A 21,244-nucleotide genomic window follows, 5' to 3' on the forward strand; every position below is an offset into this window, starting at 1 on the left:
ATACATAGGTGTTGGGTGGTTTATGGAACTTCTGGTATATCTGACATTGTTCCTGAGGAAGTATGGAGTTAGGTTTCAGGACAGTGGGGCAGGGCTGTGCAAACTCAGGTAATCTCTGACTTGTGAGAGGTCATTCCTTAGTCAGGCTGTGAAGCATAATGGGTCAGGTGGCGTTTCTTGGTCATATGTGCTACATTATCCATTAGAAATATAATGTGAGTTAGCATATAATTTTTTCTAGTAGCCATATTTTAAGACGTAGAAGGAAACAGATGAAATCTCTTTCAATAAATTTTAACTCAGAATATCCAAAATATTATCATTTCAGCATATAATCAGTATAAAAATTACTATTTAATAAGCCGTTATATTTTCTTTTTCTTCTATTCAGCTTTTAAAATCCAGTATGTGTTTTACCCTTCCCTGAACATTTCAATTCAGACTAACCATATTTTAGGAGCTAGTAGCTGCATATGGCTGTTGGCTACAGAATTGGTCCATGCAGCTCAGTTACCCTCAGCTGTAGGCTGTCTAGCTGTGCACTTGGCAAGCCCAAGTATTGAGCTAAAAGGAGCTACGTGAAGAAGGTCAGCTGACCAGTAGTCACCAGGGAGGGCACTCCCCACATGGGCTATAGGACACTCCAGCACTTACCACCTTAGTGACTTCACCAGAGTCCTGCTCAGGTACCCACCAGTGGATGGGTATCTCTCAGAGTAGGCTAGCATGAATCAGATAGCATTAGCGTGCATGCATGTGTGTGTCTGACACTTTGTGATCCCATGGACCGTAGCCTGCCAGGCTCCTTTCTGTCCATGGAATTTTCCAGTTAAGAATACTGGAGTGGTTGCCATTTCCTACGCCAGGCAATTTTCCTGACCCATGGATTGACCTTGAGTCTCCTGAATTAGCAGGTGAATTTTTTACCACTGTGCAATCGGGGAAACCAGATAGCCAGTAGACTGAAGCTCAATGCCAGTTATTTATTTAAAACAAAGCCAACAGCTATCGAAATCCTTTTCCTCTGTCTAGACCTATATAGGAAGAGAAAGTTGTTTACTGAGTATTGAATCACAGCACTGGAATTAGAAGTCCTCAGGCTAAGATAGATTGACGTGTTCATTCAACAGCTATTTATCAAATGCCTCTGTTCTGGGGAGTCAAAGGAAACCTAAATTCTGTTCTGCCTGATGCTGTTGGTTGTGGGCATCCTGGCATGAAGAAGAAAGGACTGGCTCAGTTGTCAGATGGCTGTATCATCTTGCCTGGACAATGCTTGTTTTATTAGGGTTAAACTCTGATTCCTTAGGGATGTCAATGATGTCTTACTGGCCAGTCCCACTGGCTTTGGTGTCCATTTTGTGTCTTTTAGGTAAGTTTATCTTTCTTTGCCATTGAATACATGGTTACTTCTGGGGACAGGCTTATTTCTGAGAACTTGAGAGACCTGTCACTGAGAACCTTTCCTTCCCTCCACGTGTCACCTGGCCCAGGTATCACCTGGAGCAGTGGCCAGCTTAGCTGCCTGGGAGTCACGGGGTGTCTTGTTAAAAATACAGATTTATTGGACCCTGCTTTACTGACATTCCAGTTCAGTGGCTCTAAGCCTCTTAGAATGTGTAGTTTTTGTGAACGTACCCCCAAGTATAAAAGTGACATTTGATTGCTGTAAAATCAATATAAACAAATACTAAGGGAAAAGGGTCTCCCTTCCTTGGCAGCCCCACCTCCCTTGCAGATGTAACTATTTTTAACAAACTCTTTCATAACTTTTCAGATATTTTCTGTGCATATCCAAACTGTACATATCTATTATGTCTCAATAGAAAATACCTAAATGGAAAGTTTTATACAGTTGATATTATATGCAGCTTGCTTTTTCATTAAAGATGTCTTGGCTCTCATTTCATGTCAGTATAGATATGTGGCTGTACCTCATTTTGAAAGTGGCCATTATTTAATTGTACAGGTGTACTGGACTTTAAACATTTTCCTACAAAAAAGTTATGGTTGACTGATTTTTTTCACTCTTATCGAGTGGTAAAACTGCTCTTGTATACAAATTCATGCGATGAATTCCTAGAGGTGGGATTTGCTTGGGCAGAGGGTATGCATATTTAAATTTCTGATGGATGTTGCCAAATCACCCTTCAAAAAGCTTGTCTTAGTTTGTAATCTTCCACCACTTGGTTATGCACATTAGTTTCTTTACAATTTTAGCAGTATTATCAAGTTTTGAATTATTGCTAATCTGATAGGTAAAAATATATCAGTGATTTTAATCTTTTATTTTAAACATTGTGGAATATTTTAAATATATAGAAAAGTACTTGGGATTATACAGCAAACATGCAGGTATCCATTTACCACCCAGACTTAAAAAATATGAACATTTTGCCATATTTCCTTTAGGTTATTTTTTTAAGGGAAACAAAAACTCGGATGAGGTGCAAACCCCCTAAATTGCTTTTCCTTTCTTTCCCTTTGTGCTTTCTCAAATATGTACATATATGTTGAGAAATAATGTATAGTCTTTTTGAGTGTTATTAACATTTATGTTGGTAAATGATAGGTCATTTTGTGTGTTTTAAAAACATGTATAAATAGTATCATATCATACTTACTCTTTTGGAACTTCCTGCTTTTGTTCGCCATCGTGTTCAGTTTCATCCAAGTTGTAACCTGTAGGTGGGTCTCATTGATTCTTCAGCTTGTCTGCCTATCCCCCAGTTTCAGGTGTAAATTTTTTCTTTTTTTTTTTTTCTTTTGGCTGTGCTGGGTCTTCCTTGCAGCACTCAGGCAATGGGCTCCTCATTGTTGCCTCATGGCATGTGGGATCTTTAGTTCTTCTGACCAGGGATTGGACCTGCACCCCCTATATTGAAAGGTAGATTCTTAACCACTGGACCTCCAGAGAAGTTCTTTAAAAAAAAAAAAAAAAGTTAGCCATAGTTTCTTTAGCCCCCTCCTACTCGGGGTCATTAGGTTTCTAGTGTTTTACTTTTACAGGTGATGTTTCAGGGACTGCCTGTGGACCTCCCCTGGGCACAAGCTTTTCTTTTGTGTATTTTACCTAGAAGAGGAATTGCTAGATGGAATGGCTTTAGTTAATGTACCAGGATGTGTTTGAAAATGGTGGCTCTGACTTGAACACTCCTGTCCACTCTGTGATTTGTCTGATCCTTATCAGCTTTCGGTATTATCTGACAGAAATGTGCCCAATCTGAGGAATTTGAAGTGGTTATCTCGTTTTTCTCATTGAGAAAAACATTTGTACTTTTTAGATTAGAGTTGGAATTGTTACAAGCCTCCCCTATTTCTGCTGGGCTCCCACCCCACCCCGTTCTGAGACACAGCCTGAAAGAGGTAGGTGTGGCTTGAGGGATTTGGTCTGCTCTGAGGGCTGTTCTGTCTGAGCCTCTCTCTCCGTGCATTGGTCTAGCCTGTTGGTTTGCTGTGGTCAACTGACCTCTGACTCCCGTCAGCACCCTCCCCTCTTTCCCTTTTCAGTGCTGTGGTGGAAGGAAGGAAGGAGCAGTAGTAGGGGAGCCTGAAGGCCTGAGTTCGAGACGGCTCTGCCACTCTGATTTCTCTGGTATTGATTAAATGCCTCAGCTTCTGATATGTAACATGGAGGTTAGGCTTCTGGCCCCCGCAAAAATGCTGGGAAGGTCTTTATGTTTGGCAGTTAAAATCGTTTTGAAATGTTGTACCCATGTTAAAAGCCACACTGTTTATAAGAGCCCTAGAGAGCTGTTTAGAAACAGCTCAAATGTTTATTCATAGTAGAGTAAATAAATGTGTAAAGAGTAGAAATCTGTATGCAGGTCAGGAAGCAACAGTTAGAACTGGACATGGAGCAACAGACTGGTTCCAAATAGGAAAAGGAGTACGTCAAGGCTGTATATTGTCACCCTGCTTATTTAACTTATATGCAGAGTACATCATGAGAAACACTGGACTGGAAGAAGCACAAGCTGGAATCAAGCTTGCTGGGAGAAATATCAATAACCTCAGATATGCAGATGACCCCACCCTTATGGCAGAAAGTGAAGAGGAACTCAAAAGCCTCTTGATGAAAGTGAAAGTAGAGAGTGAAAAAGTTGGCTTAAAGCCCAACATTCAGAAAACGAAGATCATGGCATCTGGTCCCATCACTTCATGGGAAATAGATGGGGAAACAGTGTCAGACTTTATTTTTTGGGGCTCCAAAATTACTGCAGATGGCAACTACAGCCATGAAATTAAAAGACGCTTACTCCTTGGAAGGAAAGTTATGACCAAACTAGACAGCATATTCAAAAGCAGAGACATTACTTTGCCAACAAAGGTCCATCTAGTCAAGGCTGTGGTTTTTCCAGTGGTCATGTATGGATGTGAGAGTTGGACTGTGAAGAAGGCTGAGCGCTGAAGAATTGATGCTTTTGAACTGTGGTGTTGGAGAAGACTCTTGAGAGTCCCTTGGACTGCAAGGAGATCCAGCCAGTCCATTCTGAAGGAGATCAGCCCTGGGATTTCTTTGGAAGGAATGATGCTAAAGCTGAAACTCCAGTACTTTGGCCACCTCATGCGAAGAGTTGACTCATTGGAAAAGACTCTGATGCTGGGAGGGATTGAGGGCAGAAGGAGACGACAGAGGATGAGATGGCTGGATGGCATCATGGACTCGATGGACGTGAGTCTGAGTGAACCCCGGGAGTTGGTGATGGACAGGGAGGCCTGGCGTGCTGCGATTCATGTGGTTACAAAGAGTCAGGCACGACTGAGCGACTGAACTGAACTGAACTGAAAGAGTAAATCAAGTAGATGAATTGTGGTATCTTGATACAGTGGTGTACAGCAGTAAGTGAATGAACTAGTCCAGCTACACCTGCCACCATGGGGATATTTCACAAATATAGTGTTGAGCCAGAGAAGCAAACATAAACTCACACATGTGATATGATGGATATGTAAATAAAGTTCAAAAACAGATTAAAATGAATCTGTTATGTTTGAGAGCTGTACAGTGGTTATCCTTGGGGGTAGGTGGATGAATGACTGAAAGTGGGGCGGGAGGGAGACTCCTGAGGTGCTGGAGTTCTGTATCCACAGAACTGTAACCACCATGTAACCTGCATAGTGGTTGTAACTGATGATCATGGTGATTGTCCGAGGAGGGACCTTTCCCAGTGTAGAGCACCTGAGTACAGGGTGGGTGTTTCCCGCCCAGAAAGGTGTGCAGATCTCTTGTTTGGTTTTGGAATTCCTTATTAACTGTGTTTGAGTGTCTTGATTTGTGTGGAGTGAATATGTGCAGGCTTGAAGTCAACGCACCTGAATTTGAACCCGGCTTCCTCTGTGACCTTGGGCAAATAATCATGAGCTTCAATTTCTCCATCTGTGAGATGGCAATAACTACCTGCCTCAGAACTTTATTATATGAAATGCCCTAATGTGAAATACTTAGCACAATATCTGGCCTACAGTAAACTCTTAATAAATACTAGGTCTTTATCTTGGAGACAAGAGCCCAGGCAGTCACAGAGCTTAGTTTTAAACTCAGCTGACCTCTGATGAACTGCAAAACAACTGCAAAACCAATAGACAAGGTATTGTCATTTTAAGAAACCTGAGTGAGTGACTTTTCTACTCTTATGTACTGCATTTGGGTCTCATACCAACATACTGACTTGGGGTTTTTAAGTCCTCTCTCTTAATACAGAAGAATCCCTTTCACTAGGGTTTGGAAGTCTATTGGTGAATTGGAGATTTTTTGCCTGCCAGGTTTTTGAAATAGCAAGATCTGCTATGGTTATACTCGCCAGACTGGCAGGGATGGACAATTACAAAATGCTTTAGGGGGAACGAAAGGGTCTTTAAATCCGTATATTTTAACTTGTGACCCCCTCTGCTGGTCCTTTGAAAATTGGTCTATTTGGTGGCAGAGCATGTCACGCGGGCCCCTCAGCCACTGTTGGGGTCTAGCCTGGTCATTCATGTACCCTGTCAGATGGAGATTAGATTTGTGCAGCCAGGAAGGGCCTTGCCTCCTGGTGCCCCCATCCCCATCATGTGCACGCAGGTCACATAGATGACTTCACAGCTCTGCCAGCCCTGACTGCTGAGATTGCCAGACTGTTCGTCTTGCGGTGCTCTAGCTGGTACATTAAAACTCTGGGCACTCGTCCTGCCTCTGCCACTAACCAGCAGGAGTCTCAGTTGTCACCATCTCTGAACTGGGGTTACTAGACATGTTGAGCCTTCATCAGACCCCTGGATATCCTTCAGAGCCAACGCAGAGTCATGTTCAGAGTATGTCATAGGCCCCAGCCTTTCAGAAAGCACCTGCTGTTCCACACATTGCCCCTTACCTTTCTCTCATCAGAGCCTCCTTCCGTTTCCTCATGGTTTTGCTGGGTACTAGACTAATCTGATAACTAAATTTCTTGTGATTTGAAAGAATAAAACTGGCTCAGTAGATCCCCTGTTCTCTCAGGATATCTAGGTTTCACCTCCACTTCTAAGAAAGCTCTTATCTGTAGGTGTGGAATTTCAGAAACTGGGGGAGTTCGGGTGGGGAGATGTTTCAAGGTGAGATTCTGACACCAGGCTGCCTGTGTCCTCGATCACAGGCAGTGTGAACTCGACATAATGGTTAAGTGAAAAGCAGAATGTTACATAGCGTGTGCTGCTTGGGGACAGTTACTGTAAAATAGTGCCCCCTTTTATGCTGAGTATTTTGATTATGGCTGTTGAGAACTTGGATTCTAATGGATTTCTCATATGGAGATGTCTGGAGCTTCTGGTCCAGGAGCATCAGAAACTTCTGCAGAGACCTTTTTGGGTCCTCCAATCCCCCCAGCTCCATTTCCTGCGTGGAAGAGTTAGGGAGGAGAAGCCATTCTGGCCTGAAGCCCACAGACTCAGTCTCAGTAGCAGTCCTGCTCCTGTTCATGTGTAATCTGAGCTCTTCACAGAGCTAATCTCCTTTCCAAAATGATGATGTAGAACTAGGTATGCATAAGAAAGGGCTCCTTCCTGTAGGGAGAAAAGCACAGAAACAGATACAGTGAGAACTTCTAAGCTCTATGTAAAGAATGTATGAAGTGCCATGGAAACACAGATTGAAGTATTGGCCTGTAGAGCAGGGGCTGGAAGTTCCAGAGGAGGAGGTGACATCTGAGTTAGGCCTGAAAGGGTGAGGGTAGGTAGGGGGTGGACCAGGAGGCGGGGGACTAGGAAAGGAATCCCTATGCCAGGAACAAGCAGATCAGAGCTCAGAGTCACTGAGAGGAACACACTGCCGTCGTCTGTCCCTCGGGTACCCTTCTGACTCTGGCCCTCGTGTGTTTCCTCTTCCCTCAGCCAGGCCTTTAGTGAGATACATTAATCTGGAAGGTCAGTTTAAATTTGCTTTTCCAAATGAGGCTTCTTAGAATACCGGAATCCATTTAGTAACTTCTCTTCCAGGGGTGAATTCAGGCTTCCTTGGTGTTGGCTTTTAATTCTTCATAGGTGAGTTCAGTCCTGAGTAGAGATTTGGCCCAGAAAGACTATTTGAGGATCAAAGGGAACCTCACCTGTGCTTGTTACCTATTGTCATGTCCATTTCGTTCATATTCTCACTCTGGGTAAACTTTGGCTAGGCTAAAAGGTGCCTTGGAGCACCAGAGTGGGCGCTTCTTTGTGTGTACCTTTTCTTGTGGTGCTAGACTGACCTTCTCATAGAACCGTTCCCTCTCCCCTTAGAGAGAAGGGAGCAATAGGAACTCAACTGGGATGTAGATTATGGGTGCCTTAAAGAGACAACCAAAGAGGCTGGCTTAAGGTGGAGATTAATTTATGTCTCTGGCCAAACTGTAGGCTTCCTACGGTGACTCTGCTATGGTCTGAGCAGTTGTCCAGGGCCAGTTTCCTCCTCAGTATCCCACCAGCCCAGGGTGGTGTTCTCCCTGCATAGACCAGCATCACTCATTACCTTGCCTGTCTTTCAGCTGCTGGTAAGGGAAGGGTGAGGCATGCCTTCTTCTTTTAAGGGCACATCTCAGAAGTGCCACACATTACCTCTGTTCATATCCCATAAACCAGGACATCTGGCTATCCACACCTTGCTTAGGGGAAGCTGGCAAGTATACCCTTTTCCTGTGGGAGAGGTGGAGAAGTGGGTATTGGGAAATGCATAGTAGTCTCTGCCATATGAGGTAAGGTGGAAAAAGCTAGGACTGGAGGAAGGGGTTTAGTGGAGGGCTCCTTTGGGCCAGAATCTGGGTGGGATCCATGGTGGGGGACTGATGGGAGATGAGGCTGGGTAGATAGACAGATGAAGTGACGGTGTTAGGAAGCCATGAGACGGCTTCCTCTAATGGGTAGTGAGGATCCCTCTGAGGGTATATACACTCCTGCTCTGCCCTCAAGATGCCGTCCCCTCATGCAGGTGACAGCAGGCTCTGGTCACTTGTCCCCAGCGTGTGGCGGTGCTCTGTGGTGTACAGGCAGTTCTCCTGTGGCTGGAGGGTGATGTCATTTTTTCCTACTTCCCTCCTGAAAGCAGCAGTCTGGTGTCCTTTTGCTCTCACAGCACAGTGAGGGTCTGAGGAAGACGTAGGGAGCAGGCTGTACAGAGGGAGTGAGAAAGGCTCTGGTGTTTCTCCTGATGGCCACCTGCAGCCTGGGGGGAGGCCAAGTGGCCCCATCCCAGAAAAGCCTGGCCCTCCTCAGGCGACACGCTGCTGCCTGATCCAGGGCTCTGGCAGGAAGTCACTCTTCGTCCAAGTCTGAGCTTTCGGGAAGAAGCCCTGCAGCCAAGCGTCTGTTCTGTGGGTCATGGAACAGTTGGTCAAGCTGTTCAGAGAGAGACCTGACCACAAACCAGCCCCACTTTCCAGGGGGAGAGTTTCACAGGCGAGGTAACACCAGCACCTGTTTGAGTCCTTGTCATGTGCCGGCCACTGTTCTGAGTTCTTTACTTGTATTGTCTTACTTAATCCTCAAAGCAAACCCTATGAGACAGGTACTGTTGTGCCCACTTGATGGGTCAGAAACTGGTGCTGATGAGACGGATTAACTTGAACAGCATCAACACATCTAGCACTTGGCATAGCCAGGATTTGAACTTAGTTGCAGTGCACATATTCTCCCCTCTGGGCCGTACACCAGGGAAGGGTGCCCTGCTGCTGGGCCCTGCAGTGGGGAACAGAAGTGCCTCCTTGCAGGAGACTTCCTGTGCACGTGGCTAGACCAAACGAGTGAGTTCTTCTTGTTTTCACCTTGTCTGTCCCTGTTCCTCAGGGACTCACCTGAGTTAGCTTAGTCCCTGCTGGACAGTTCTCCCTATGGGTTCTGCCACCTCAGGCCACGTGTGACTTGACAGTCTTCAACCAGGAGCTAGGGTGAGCCTATGAAGGCTTGCTCTCTTCCCTCTGTGTTCAAGAAACACAGATTCCTATAGAACAACTTTGTAAAATATCTCTTCTTTTTATCCTCATTGCTTACTTCTCTAATTGAAGCCTCAGGAGGGGACTCCTTAAGGCTTAATATGACCATATTTCTGAACAGCTGCAACACTTAGGATGCTTTTAGTTACAAGTAACAGGAAACCCAATTCAATTTGATTCTGCAATAAAGAGGATGTGTGAGTCCACGTTAATAGGGAAGTCTGGGGAAGGCATACTGCTCCAGGACTTTTGGTTGTCTTATCATGTCACCTCTCACTGCTGTTTTTACATTAAACCCTTGTGGTCAGAGGATGGAAACCAGAAGCATTTAAGGCTTCATGCCACTTCCTTCAAATCTAACAGTAAAGTAAGAACATACCCTTTTTATAAACTTTGGACCAGAGTCCCAAGTTCGGGTTGGATTAATTTATTCCTGTACTTGCCTTATGAACCAGTTGGCTGAGGCTCAGATTGTCCAAGCCTATCACTGTGACAAGAGGCATAGGATTATTCTTATGTATTTAAGTGAGTGTGTGGTTAATCCTGTCCAGGCTCTTAAATGCTGCACAGTGAAGGAAGGGTAGAAGAGATTCTGGGCTATACCTGCCATGTCTGTTGCACCCAGCAAGTCCACCCAGCAGACCCTGCACAGCCAAGGAGAGGGTGGCGGCGGCGTTGAATTGCAGAGCAGTTGGCATGCTCTGTGTTCATTTCCTATTTCCGGGACAGTGCACAGGGCCCACACATGGCCCAAGTACTCAGACCCATGTATCTGAGTTCATCTTTTCTGTATACTAATTTGTATGATCTTGCATCTTCCCTGAATTTCACTTTCTCCTCTGTAAAGTGGTAATCATGTTAAGATATAGATGTGTTTTGTTCAAAATTGAAGTTGATCAGTTTGAAGTTGTGCAATATAAAAAGCCTTATAAATAAAATTTGAATTAATGCAAATCCTAGCAAATTGAGAAAAATCCATCAACCATATGATTTCAAAGCTGGTAGGCCAATGAAAGTGTGTTCATTATGCCTTTATTTTCTGGGAATATTAGTCATGAATTATGTGAATTTGAATAATGTGGGGTCTTCAGAAATCTCTTGTATATAATGAACTTCCCCATCTTTTTTCTTACAACCTATGTGTTCCCTAAAGGATGCAATGCTGTTTTATAAAATGTGAAATGCAAAAATTGTTGCTAGAGAAACCCAAAGGAATTCCCATAACTGGGCATGCCCTGGATTTGGCAGTTTATACCCTACACTTGCACCTTTCCTTCTCAAGGATTCAGAACCTAGGTTGTATCTCTTCAGCCAGATCTGCTAGTGTTTGGGTTAATGCTGTTAGCATTACATTAAGCTAATGGATACAGCTACTTTAGGTCATTAAAACCTGAGTTTACAAATCAAGAACTGGATTGAGCAGTAGTTTTTATATGTGTATGGGTGGAGGTACATCAAATCGCATCAATCATTTGCTCAAATTCATAGTAAAGACCAATATCCTGGTAAAGCTTAAACTGTTTTATTTCTCTCATTTCAGTGTTACATATTATTTTGTTTTCTTGTCTTATTGTGCTAGCTAGGATGTCTAGTACCATGTGAGTAGGAGTTTTGAGATGGTACATCCTTGCCTTGTTCCTTATCTTAAGAGAAAACATCCAGTTCTCAACATAAATATGAAGTTAGCTGTACGTTTTTTGTATCAGTAGATGTCCTTTATTCCTAGTTCTCTGAGAATTTTTATCATGAATGAGTGCTGGATTTTGTCAAATGCTTTTCCTGCATCAATTGATATATTATTTTTCTTTTTTAGTCTGTTGATATGGTTGCTGTTGTTTAGTTGTTGGGTCATGTCCAACTCTTTGGGACCCATGGACTGTGCCATGCCAGATTCTTCTGTCCTCCACTATCTCCTGGAGTTTACTCAAATTCATGTCCTTTGAGTTGGCAATGCTATCTAACCATGTCATCCTCTGTTGGCTCCTTCTTCTCTTGCCTTCAATCTTCCTCAGCATCAGGGTCTTTTCCAGTGAGTTGGATCTTCCCATCAGGTGGCCAGAGTATTGGAGATTCAGCTTCAGCATCAATCCTTCCAGTGAATAGTCAGGGTTCATTTCCTTTAGGATTGACTGGTTTGATCTCTTTGCTGTCCAAGGGCCTCTTAACAGTCTTCTCCAGCATCACAGTTTGAAAGTGTCAGTTTTTTGGTGCTGAGCCTTATGGTCCAACTCTCACATCCTTAAATGACTCCTGGAAAAACCATAGCTTTGACTATGTGTACCTTTGTTGGTAAAGTGATATCTCTGCTTTTAATACACTGTCTAGGTTTGTCATAGCTTTCCTTCCAAGGAGCAGGTGTCTTTTAATTTCATGGCTGCAGTCACTGTCCACAGTGATTTTGAAGCCCAGGGAAAGGAAATCTGCCACTGTTTCCATTGTTTCCCATCTATTTGCCATGAAGTGATGGGACCGGATGCCATGATCTTCGTTTTCTGAATGTTGAGTTTCAACCCAGCTTTGTCACTTTCCTCTTTCACCTGCATCAAGAGGCTCTTTAGTTCCTCTTCACTTTCTGCCATTAGAATGATATCATCCACATGTCTGAGGTTGTTGATACTTCTCCCAGCAGTCTTGATTCCAGTTTGTGATTCATCTAGCCCAGCATTTTGAATAATGTACTCTGCACAAAAGTAAAATAAGCAGGGTGATAATATACAGCTTGACACCATCCTTTTCCAGTTTTGAACCAGTCCATTGTCCACGTCCAATTCTAACAGTTGCTTCTTGACCCTTAAACAGATTTCTCAGAAGACATGTATGATGGTCTTATACTCCCATCTCTTTAAGAATTTTCCAGTTTGTTGTGATCCACACAGTCAGAGGCTTTAGCAGAAGTAGATATTTTTCTAGAATTCCCTTGCTTTCTCCATGATCCAATGAATGTTGGCAATTTGATCTCTGGTTCCTCTGCTTTTTCAAAACCCAGCTTATACATCTGGAAGTTCTTGATTCACATTCTGGTCAAGTTTAGCTTGGAGGATTTTGAGCATAAACTTGATAGCATGTGGAAAGAGTGCAGTCGTACAGTAGTGCAAACATTCTTTGGCATTGCCCTTCTTTCGGATTGTAATGAAAACTGATCCCCTTCATGGATCACAGCTTTCTTGTGGCGAAGGAGCTTGTGTAATTCAATGAAGCTATGAGCCATGCCGTGCAGGGCCACAAAAGGCAGATGGATTATAGTGAAGAGTTCTGACAAAACGTGGTCCACTGGAGGAGGAAATGGTGAACCACTCCAACATTGTTGCCGCAAGAACCCCAGGGACAGTATGAAAAGGCAAAAAGGTATGACACTGGAAGATGAGCCCCCCAGGTTGGAAGGTGTCCATAATGCTCCTGGAGAAGAGTGGAGGACAATTACTAATAGCTGCAGAAAGAATGAGGTGGCTGGGCCAAAGTGGAAATGACACTCAGTTGTGGATATATCTGGTGGTGAAAGTAAAGTCCAGTGCTATAAAGAACAGTATTGCATAGGAACCTGGAATGTTAGGTCCATGAATCAGGGTAAATTGGACATGGTTAAGCAGAAGATGACCAGAGTGAGCATTGGCATCTTAATAATCAGTGAACTAAAATGGACAGGAATGGGCAAATTTAATTCAGATGACTTTTATATCTACTTCTGTGGACAAGAATCCCTTAGAAGAAATGGAGTAGCCATCATAGTCAACAAAAGAGTCCAAAATGCAGTACTTGCGTGCAGTCTCAAAAACAACAGAATGAACTATGTTCATTTCCAAGACAAACCATTCAACATCACAGTAATCCAAGTCTGTGCCCCAGCTACTGATGCTGAAGAAGCTGAAGTTGACTGGTTCTGTGAAAATGTACAAGACCTTCTAGAATAAAACTAACATTAAAAAAAAAAAAAAAAAAGATGTTCTTTCCATCCTAGGGGATTGGAATGAAAAAGTAGGAAGTCAAGAGATGTCTGAAGTAACACGCAAGTTTGGCTTCAAAGTACAAAGTGAAGCAGGGCAAAGGCTAACAGTCTTGTCAAGAGAACACACTGGTCATAGCAAACACCCTTTTCCAACAACACAGGAGACAGTTCTGCACATGGACATCACCAAATGGTCAATATTGAAATCACACTGATTATATTCTTTGTAGCTGGAGATAGAAAAGCTCAATACAGTCAGCAAAAACAAGACCTGGAACTGACTGTGGCTCAGATCATCAGCTCCTTATTGCATAATTCAGGCTTATATTGAAGAAAGTAGGGATAATATATACCCAACTGAATGCAGAGTTCCAGAGAATAGCAGGGAAAGATTAAGAAGGCCTTCTTAAATGAACAATACAAAGAAATAGAGGAAAACAATAGACTACATTAGTTGTTGAGCTAGCCTTCCTTTATACCTGGCATAAATCCCAGTTGGTCGTGGTATATAATTCTTTTTATACATTGTTGGGTTCAATTTGCTATTATTTTTGCATTTGTGTTCATGAGAGAAAATGGTCTTTAGATTTTCTTTCTTGTAATATCTTTATATGATTTTAGTATTAAAGTAATGCTGGCTACATAGAATGAGTTCTAGTGGGCATTGCAGAAATGAGTTGTTTTGTTTCTGTTCCTGAGGAAGACTGTTCCTAGGATTAGAGGAAAAGTAAATATTTTTGATAGCTTTTATGACATTTAGAAGACTTTTAACCATATCTTGCTAATTAATTGAATGATTTTGGCTAAGTCAACTTGTTTCTTTGGGCCCTGATTTTTGTTTGTTTTTTGGCCACACCACAAGGCGTGTAGAATCTAGTTCCCAGACCAGGGATCAAACCCATGCCCCTGCAGTGAAAGTGCAGAGTCTGAACCACTAGACCATCAGGGAAGTCCCTGGGCCCTATTTTCTTAATCTTAAAAACAGTATTTTTGTAAATTAGACTGAGGTCTTTCCTCGAGTTCTTGTTTTTGAGCTTTGTTCCCCAGTTGCAGAGTATTTTAATAGGAAGGGAGCTTAGAGACCCTAACGTCATGTGTTCTTTAGCCAGTAGATTAACTTTTGCCTGTAAGGCTAGGTTTGCCAGCTGGGAGATGCAGCCCACTATCTTCTCTGATAGTTCCTGGATGTCTGATTGGGAGAGGGACTTGGGCGATAGTGCTGACTTGATGCTAGAGAGCCAGTTGAACTGTTTTTAAGTGTCTTTATGATATCAAGCTGGTGTCTGCCTCACCAAACTTCAGTTTCCTCATCTGTAAAGCTGGAATCATACACACAGTTGGTTGTCAGGACTGAATGAGATATTTGCGATTGTTGCACACAAGTGCTCAGTTAAAATCAGTTGAATCTGGATGTTCACTCTATTCCACACTTGCTTTGTGATCCATCTTGATTCCACATCAGAGTCACTTGAAGAGTATTTTTAAAAAACCCTGATGCCTTGAAAACATTTTGCTAAGTTAAAGAAGCCAGACACAAAAGGTCACATATTGTATGTATATGAAATGCCCTGAATGGATGAATCCACAAAGCCAGATGGAGATTGGTGGTTGCCAAGGGTTGAGGGTTTGGGGAAAATCTGCTTAATGGAAAGTGGTTTTACTCTGGAGTGATGGGAATGTTTTGGAACTAGGGTAGAAGTGGTTGCCAATATTGTGTACTACATGCTGCTGGATTGTTCCTTCTCAGCCACCACCCGTCAGCCTTCCCCCACCCTCCCTACAGCTTTATTAAAGCTTACTTGTTGTTGTTCAGTGGACTACATATATTTATATTGTATAATTTAAATATGTACCTGGGCATTACCACAGTAAGATGGTAAACCTGTCGATTATCTCTTAAAATTTCCTTGTGCCCTCTTTTAATTCCTCTTTTCCATTCCTCCCCACTCTCTCATCCCCAGGTAGTCACTATTCTGCTTTCTATTTTATAGATCAGTGTTTCAGTTTCTAGAATTTTATATACATGGAATCATGCAGTATGCACTAGATTTTATGTGACTCCTTTTACTCAGTATGCTTATTTCACTTATAAATATTTACTTTTGTTGTTGCATATTATTTATATGCAACATATTTATACTTTTATTGTTGAAAGTATTTCATTGTATAAATACACCACAAATTATTTGTCCATTCACCTGGTAATGGACATTTGGGCAGTTTTCAGCTTGGGAGATTACAACTAAAGCTGTGGGCATTCATGTACAAGTCTCAATGTGGACATAAGTTATCCTTTCTCTTAGTAGTGGGGTGGCTGGGTCAGAGGATATGTGTGTGTTTAAACATGTCTTAACACTGAAAAAGTAAAGCATGAGCAGTTATTTGAAATGCTACAGACATGTTTGATAAGAAAGAAAAAACAACTGGAGTTTTGCAATGGTGAAGCTATTAATAGCTTGAAAACTGCAGCTTCAGTTGAGTGGTAGGTGGGAAGCTTTTTAGGTGGGAATTAGGAAAACTGAATTGAGAAGTTTGGCAGGAAGTGTTGGTAACTTCAGAAGCTTTGCTGTGAAAAGAGTTGTGGCTTTTGGAAGGTGTGAATTGTTCCTTTTTAAATGGATATTTTTATATGGTGTGAATTGTACTTCAGTTATTAAAAAAAAAAGAATCATCATCATCATCAAGCAAACAAAATCCTGACGTTCAGGATTCAAACCAGTCAAATCAGAATCTGTGCGTGTAGGACCCGGGCATTCACTTTCTGAAATATTCCTTGGTGATTGCGAAATGTAGCCAGTGTTCAGGAATAGTGATCTAAGTAAGGTTGGCAAACTTTTTCTGTAAAAGACCAGACAATAAGTATTTTCAGCTTTGAGGGCCAGAAGATCTCTATTTTTACTCCTCACATCTGTCATTGAAGCACAGCAGCAGCCGCCATCAACATTTAACAGATGAGCATAGCGTATTTCAATAAAACTTATTTCCAATAACAAGCAGTGGGCTAGAGTTTGCCAGCCTCTAGTCTAAAGACTCAGAAGGGGCTTTAGAGAAGGGGCTGCAGCAGAGTGCTGAGGGAGATGGAAGATGACCTCCCAGGCAGTACCCAATCGGGAACTGTGTTCTTCTGCCCATTTTAGTTCTTAGTTACTTAAGCATAAATATCCTGGCATTGAAAACAGAATGTTAGAATTCCAACACTTACACGCTTCTATTTAATTCTAGCTGCAAAAGACAAGGAGAAGAATAAAGAGAAGAAATTCAAAGAGTTTGTGAGGGTGAAACCAAAGAAGAAAAAGAAAAAGAAAAAGAAAACCAAACCTGGTAAATTTTCCCCGGGGCATTTCACTTGGGTTTCCTTACAGGTAAGAGGAGTTGCTTCTTCATAGTCCTGCCTCTGAGGAGAGGCAGGGTCAGCAAGCCTATAATGGAGCTTGTGGGATCGGCCTAACATGGGCAGTGACAGGGGAAGAGCCCACTTACCCTGGGTGCCTCGAGGCCGCACTGGCGTATAGAAAGCCCTCCCTCGTGCTGTGTTGGCCGGCATTGCCCTATCACAGTGAAAGCATCATTGTAGGAGAGGATATGCAGGTGAATAACTGTATTTGTTTGCATACACAACTCTTTTTTAGTTTTTATTGTATTTATTTGTGAACTTTTAATTTTGTATTGGTGTATAGCCAGTTAACAATATTGTGATAGTTTCAGGTGAACAGTGAAGGGACTAAGCCATATACGTGTATCTGTTCTCCCCTGTACTCCCTTCTCATCCAGGCTGCCACATAACATGAACAGAGTTCCCTGTGCTACACACTAGGACTTTGGTTACCCATTTTAAATATAGCAGTGTGTACATGTCCATCCCAAACTCTCTAACGCTTCCCCCATTCCTTCCCCCTGGCAACTGTAAGTTCGTTCTCTAATTGTGTGCACACACAACTCTTAAATGTACTTTTCTGAACCCTTTTAAGAAAGGATGTATCTCTTTAAAAGTATGTGCCTAGCTCCAGCAAAAATGCCAATTTTTTAAGAAAATCAGTGCTCCAGTCTTGGGAGCTAAAGGAATGCCACATTTTATTCTCAAACCATCTTCTGGCTTAGAGAAACAACCTTCTCAGAAAAGGAGGGAGAAGGGTGGTGGTGAGGAGGAAGGCTTTGGATTTGAGGTTCTTAGAGGTAACTATAAGTATTAACCTTGCACTCTTTTGTAGCTGAATTCCTCCTGAGCATTTGAGCTGTTTGACCAGCAGAGCTGTTGGTTGGATGGTATTGATTCTGGAATGCCCTGATGATGTCTAGGGGTGCTAATTTCTTCTTGATCTTGTTCTTCCAGAATGCCCTTGCAGTGAGGAGGTCAGTGACACTTCCCAGGAACCTTCTCCACCTAAGACATTTGCTGTTACCAAGTGTGGTTCCTCACACAAGCCTGGTGCCCATATGAGCCCACAGATCCAAGGCGCAGAGTCTGGAAACCACAAAGGGAAAGTGAAAGTGTCTGGTAAGGAGGCTTTCTGCTGGCTTGACCATTTGTACAACACTATAGTCTGAGATGGAGAAGGCAATGGCACCCCACTCCAGTACTCTTGCCTGGAAAATCCCATGGATGGAGGAGCCTGGTAGGCTGTAGTCCGTGGGGTCGTGAAGAGTCGGACATAGCTGAGCAACTTCACTTTCACTTTTATGCATTGGAGAAGGAAATGGCAACCTACTCCAGTGTTCTTGCCTGGAGAATTCCAGGGATGGGGGAGCCTGGTGGGCCTCATCTGTGGGGTCACACAGAGTCGGACATGACTGAAGCGACTTAGCAGCAGCAGCAGCATAGTCTGAGGATGCTGGATTTATGTTGATATTGTAGTCTACTCTTAGGCCTTCTGCAAGTAATTGTTAGATCTTTTAAATAAAAAGTACATCAAATAAATGGAGAAGAAAATGGCAACTCACTTCAGTATTCTTGCCTGGAAAATCCCATGGACAGAGGAACCTGGTAGGCTACAGTCCATGGTGTTGCAAAAGAGTTAGCAGCTGAAAAAAAAAACAGACATCAAATAAAATAGGCCATTAGCTATACCTTTCCTGAATTTCCCTTCTCTCCAATTTTGGTCTTAGTAGAATGTCTCATAGGTACCCCTCAGCCAATGTGTCTATAACCAATTTCATTATCCCTCTTTCCCTTGCACACCTACCTCCCTGTTCCTTCATTTGTTGTTGGTGGCCTCTGCATATAACCTGGTTGCTTGGGGAAATCCGAGTCAACCTTGAAGCTTCCCCATCTTCAGCAACTCATAGGATGATCATGAGTTTAAAAATAGTTAATATATTTAAAGTACTTACAACAGTGTCTGGTACAGAATAAGTGATCAGTAAATGTTAGCTGTAATTATCACTAATCAGGTACCCCAGACTAGATATTCTAGTTCTGACTATCCTTGGAATCTTCCCCTTCCTCATTCTCCAAGGTTTACAGAGTTTTGAAGGTGACTGTGGATACAAACTTTGCTGTAAACCAGGTCCTGGGTAGCTGGGGTGAGGTTGAGGAATATGTTGGTGTCATTAGGGATGATGATCTGTAGGGTTCACGGGGAGTTGCAATTTCTCTGCCATTGAGCTCTGTGACCTTGAGCAGCTACCTAACCTTGGGCTTCGGTGTCGGGAAAATGAGGAAAGGGAGTTCAGTTTACTGCCATGCAGCAGATATTGTTTGGGCTGTTAGTAGATGACAGGCCCAAGGAACTAATTGGAGTTCATATTTCCCAGCTCTGTGAAAGCTCACGGAGGAGAGGGTCTGTAAGGTCATTTGTTACAGGTCTTGGTGATCTAGGGTTGACTGTTTTTTTATTTTGTGACTGTGGTTTTCCCTTTCCTCGTAGAAGAGGATAATCTGAGTGAGTCCTCTTCCGAGAGCTTTCTTTGGAGCGATGAGGAGTATGGCCAAGACATCGATGTGACCACTAATCCAGACGAGGAACTTGATGGGGATGACCGTTATGACTTTGAAGTGGTCCGCTGCATCTGTGAGATTCAGGAGGAAAATGACTTCATGATTCAGGTAGGTGGAGCTTCCAGGAGCCACAGGTCCAGAGAAACACAAACTGGTCCTTGGTGGGGATTTTGAAGGACTACTATTCAAGGCCAGCAAGAATCACAAGTCAGGTCAGAAGCCCCAGGTAGGCGGTACTTTCAGCACTAGGTTGAGTGTTGCTTACTCGTTCAGCTTTCTCTGCATCTCAGGCCGGTAAATATTCTATTAATAGAATAAGAGAGAACTTGAGGGATCGTTGAGTGTAAATCTCTCATGCTCTGCTTAGGCCAGCTGGACTCACCAATGGGAAGGGCCTTGCCTGTGGTCACACAGTGAGGAGTTAAACAGTAGGGACCTAACACTCTGGAGAGGCAGTTTGATCTTCCTGTGGACCCATATCTTCTCTCTAAGGTAGATTTTCTTTAACCCTAATGAAATCGTGGCCAGTTTTAGAGCTTGTCTGTTTCTTACTCTTTATTTCCCTGGCATCTGTAGTTGTCATCTCCATTTCTGGGATGTGTCTCCTGGCGGGGGTGAATGGGGGGGGGAGTCCCTTGCCTGCTCTGGGAGACCATCACTGGCTAGCACCTGCTTGCCTCTGCCCTTCTCTTGCTCTTAATCACAGTCGTGCTGGAGGTGACTGTTGCCTGGTTGACTCCCTGGACTGTCATAAATACCCTGGGTATTCAGGGAACCTGAGTTTTTTACGTAAGTCATGTGTACATTTGGTTAGAACTATTTTAGGAGTTTTTTTCTCTTGAATAGCCTTCATGGCAGCCCCTGGGAACTGAAGGTATGTGAATGGTCTCCAGTAGCTCCTGCTATTTATGATCTTTAGTGTGCATTAGGTCAGGCTTCCCTGGTGGCTCAGTCAGTAAAGAATCTGCTGTAATACAAGAGACCCAGGTTTGGTCCCTGGGTCAGGAAGATCTCCTGGAGAAGGAAATGCCAACCCACTCCAGTATTCTTGCCTGGAATATCCCATGGACAAAGGAGCCTGGTGGGCTACAGTCCATGGGTCACAAGAAGTTAGACATAACTTGGCGACTAAACCACCACCATGCGTTAGGTCAGTTGTTCTCAGACTTTTTCAGCATCAGAACCCCTTGCCCATGTAGACTCTTTCACAGAACCCCAAAATGTATAACAGGTAAAAGCAGTAGTTTTGAAAGCTCAGAATGAATAATTTTTACTTTGAAGTTCAGAAATGGCCTCTTTCGGTGAGGTCTAATATGCATTCAGGGTGGTGTGCTGGTTCCTGACTTAGAGCATTTCAGTGTCTCTGTTGTTTTCTTCTTTTTGTGAGATAAGCCTAATGAACATGGCCATTGCGTGGGTGACTTTTCCTAAGTAGCATGCTATGTAGTCACTTTAATCAGAGACAGGCAGAAAAGCTTTGTTTTAAGGACAGCATAATGCTTAGTTAGCCTAACAGTACAGAATTATGCGTACTGTTATGGACTCTTAACATATGTTGTCTTAACATTAAGCTTGGAGTGTACATTTTTTGCTTTATTTTTTCTTTTGAAATAGTCCCATTTTATAAAACACACCTGTGTGTAGAATCTCTGAAGCTCAGTGGAATATAATTCAAAAACTTATATAACATGAAACATCCCCCCACTGTTTTAAGCAGATTTTTTTTTTTTAATTTGGTTTTAAAAGTATGTTGAAGATGGTTAGTTTTTATCCTGTCTCTCAGGGCATGTGCTCAGTTCTGGGCGTTGGAAGCCTGATTTGGTCCTCATATGTCCGCAGAAATCATTAGTGGTTGAGTAATGAAGGCCTCTCCTGGCAGGGCTCTTCCGGCACATCAGTGTAGGAGATGCAGTTCTGATCCACTATGGTACTTTCTCCATTGAGTTTTCT

The 21,244-nt window shown here is 42.9% G+C and overlaps 1 protein-coding gene across 4 annotated transcripts in view; it reads left to right on the forward strand.

The window, feature by feature from the left end:
- The window catches only part of PHF20 (PHD finger protein 20), a 135,294-nt gene that overhangs the window by 88,922 nt on the left and 25,128 nt on the right, over positions 1–21,244 (forward strand). For all 4 annotated transcript variants that reach the window (XM_018057792.1, XM_018057795.1, XM_018057793.1 and 1 more), the window contains 3 exons: positions 16,582–16,680; positions 17,690–17,854; positions 19,224–19,402. In XM_018057792.1, the coding sequence (XP_017913281.1) occupies positions 16,582–16,680; positions 17,690–17,854; positions 19,224–19,402 (443 nt within the window). The remainder of the gene's footprint in view (positions 1–16,581; positions 16,681–17,689; positions 17,855–19,223; positions 19,403–21,244) is intronic.

This window comes from Capra hircus, chromosome 13, assembly GCF_001704415.2.
Source record: "Capra hircus breed San Clemente chromosome 13, ASM170441v1, whole genome shotgun sequence".
Lineage (NCBI taxonomy): Eukaryota > Metazoa > Chordata > Mammalia > Artiodactyla > Bovidae > Capra > Capra hircus.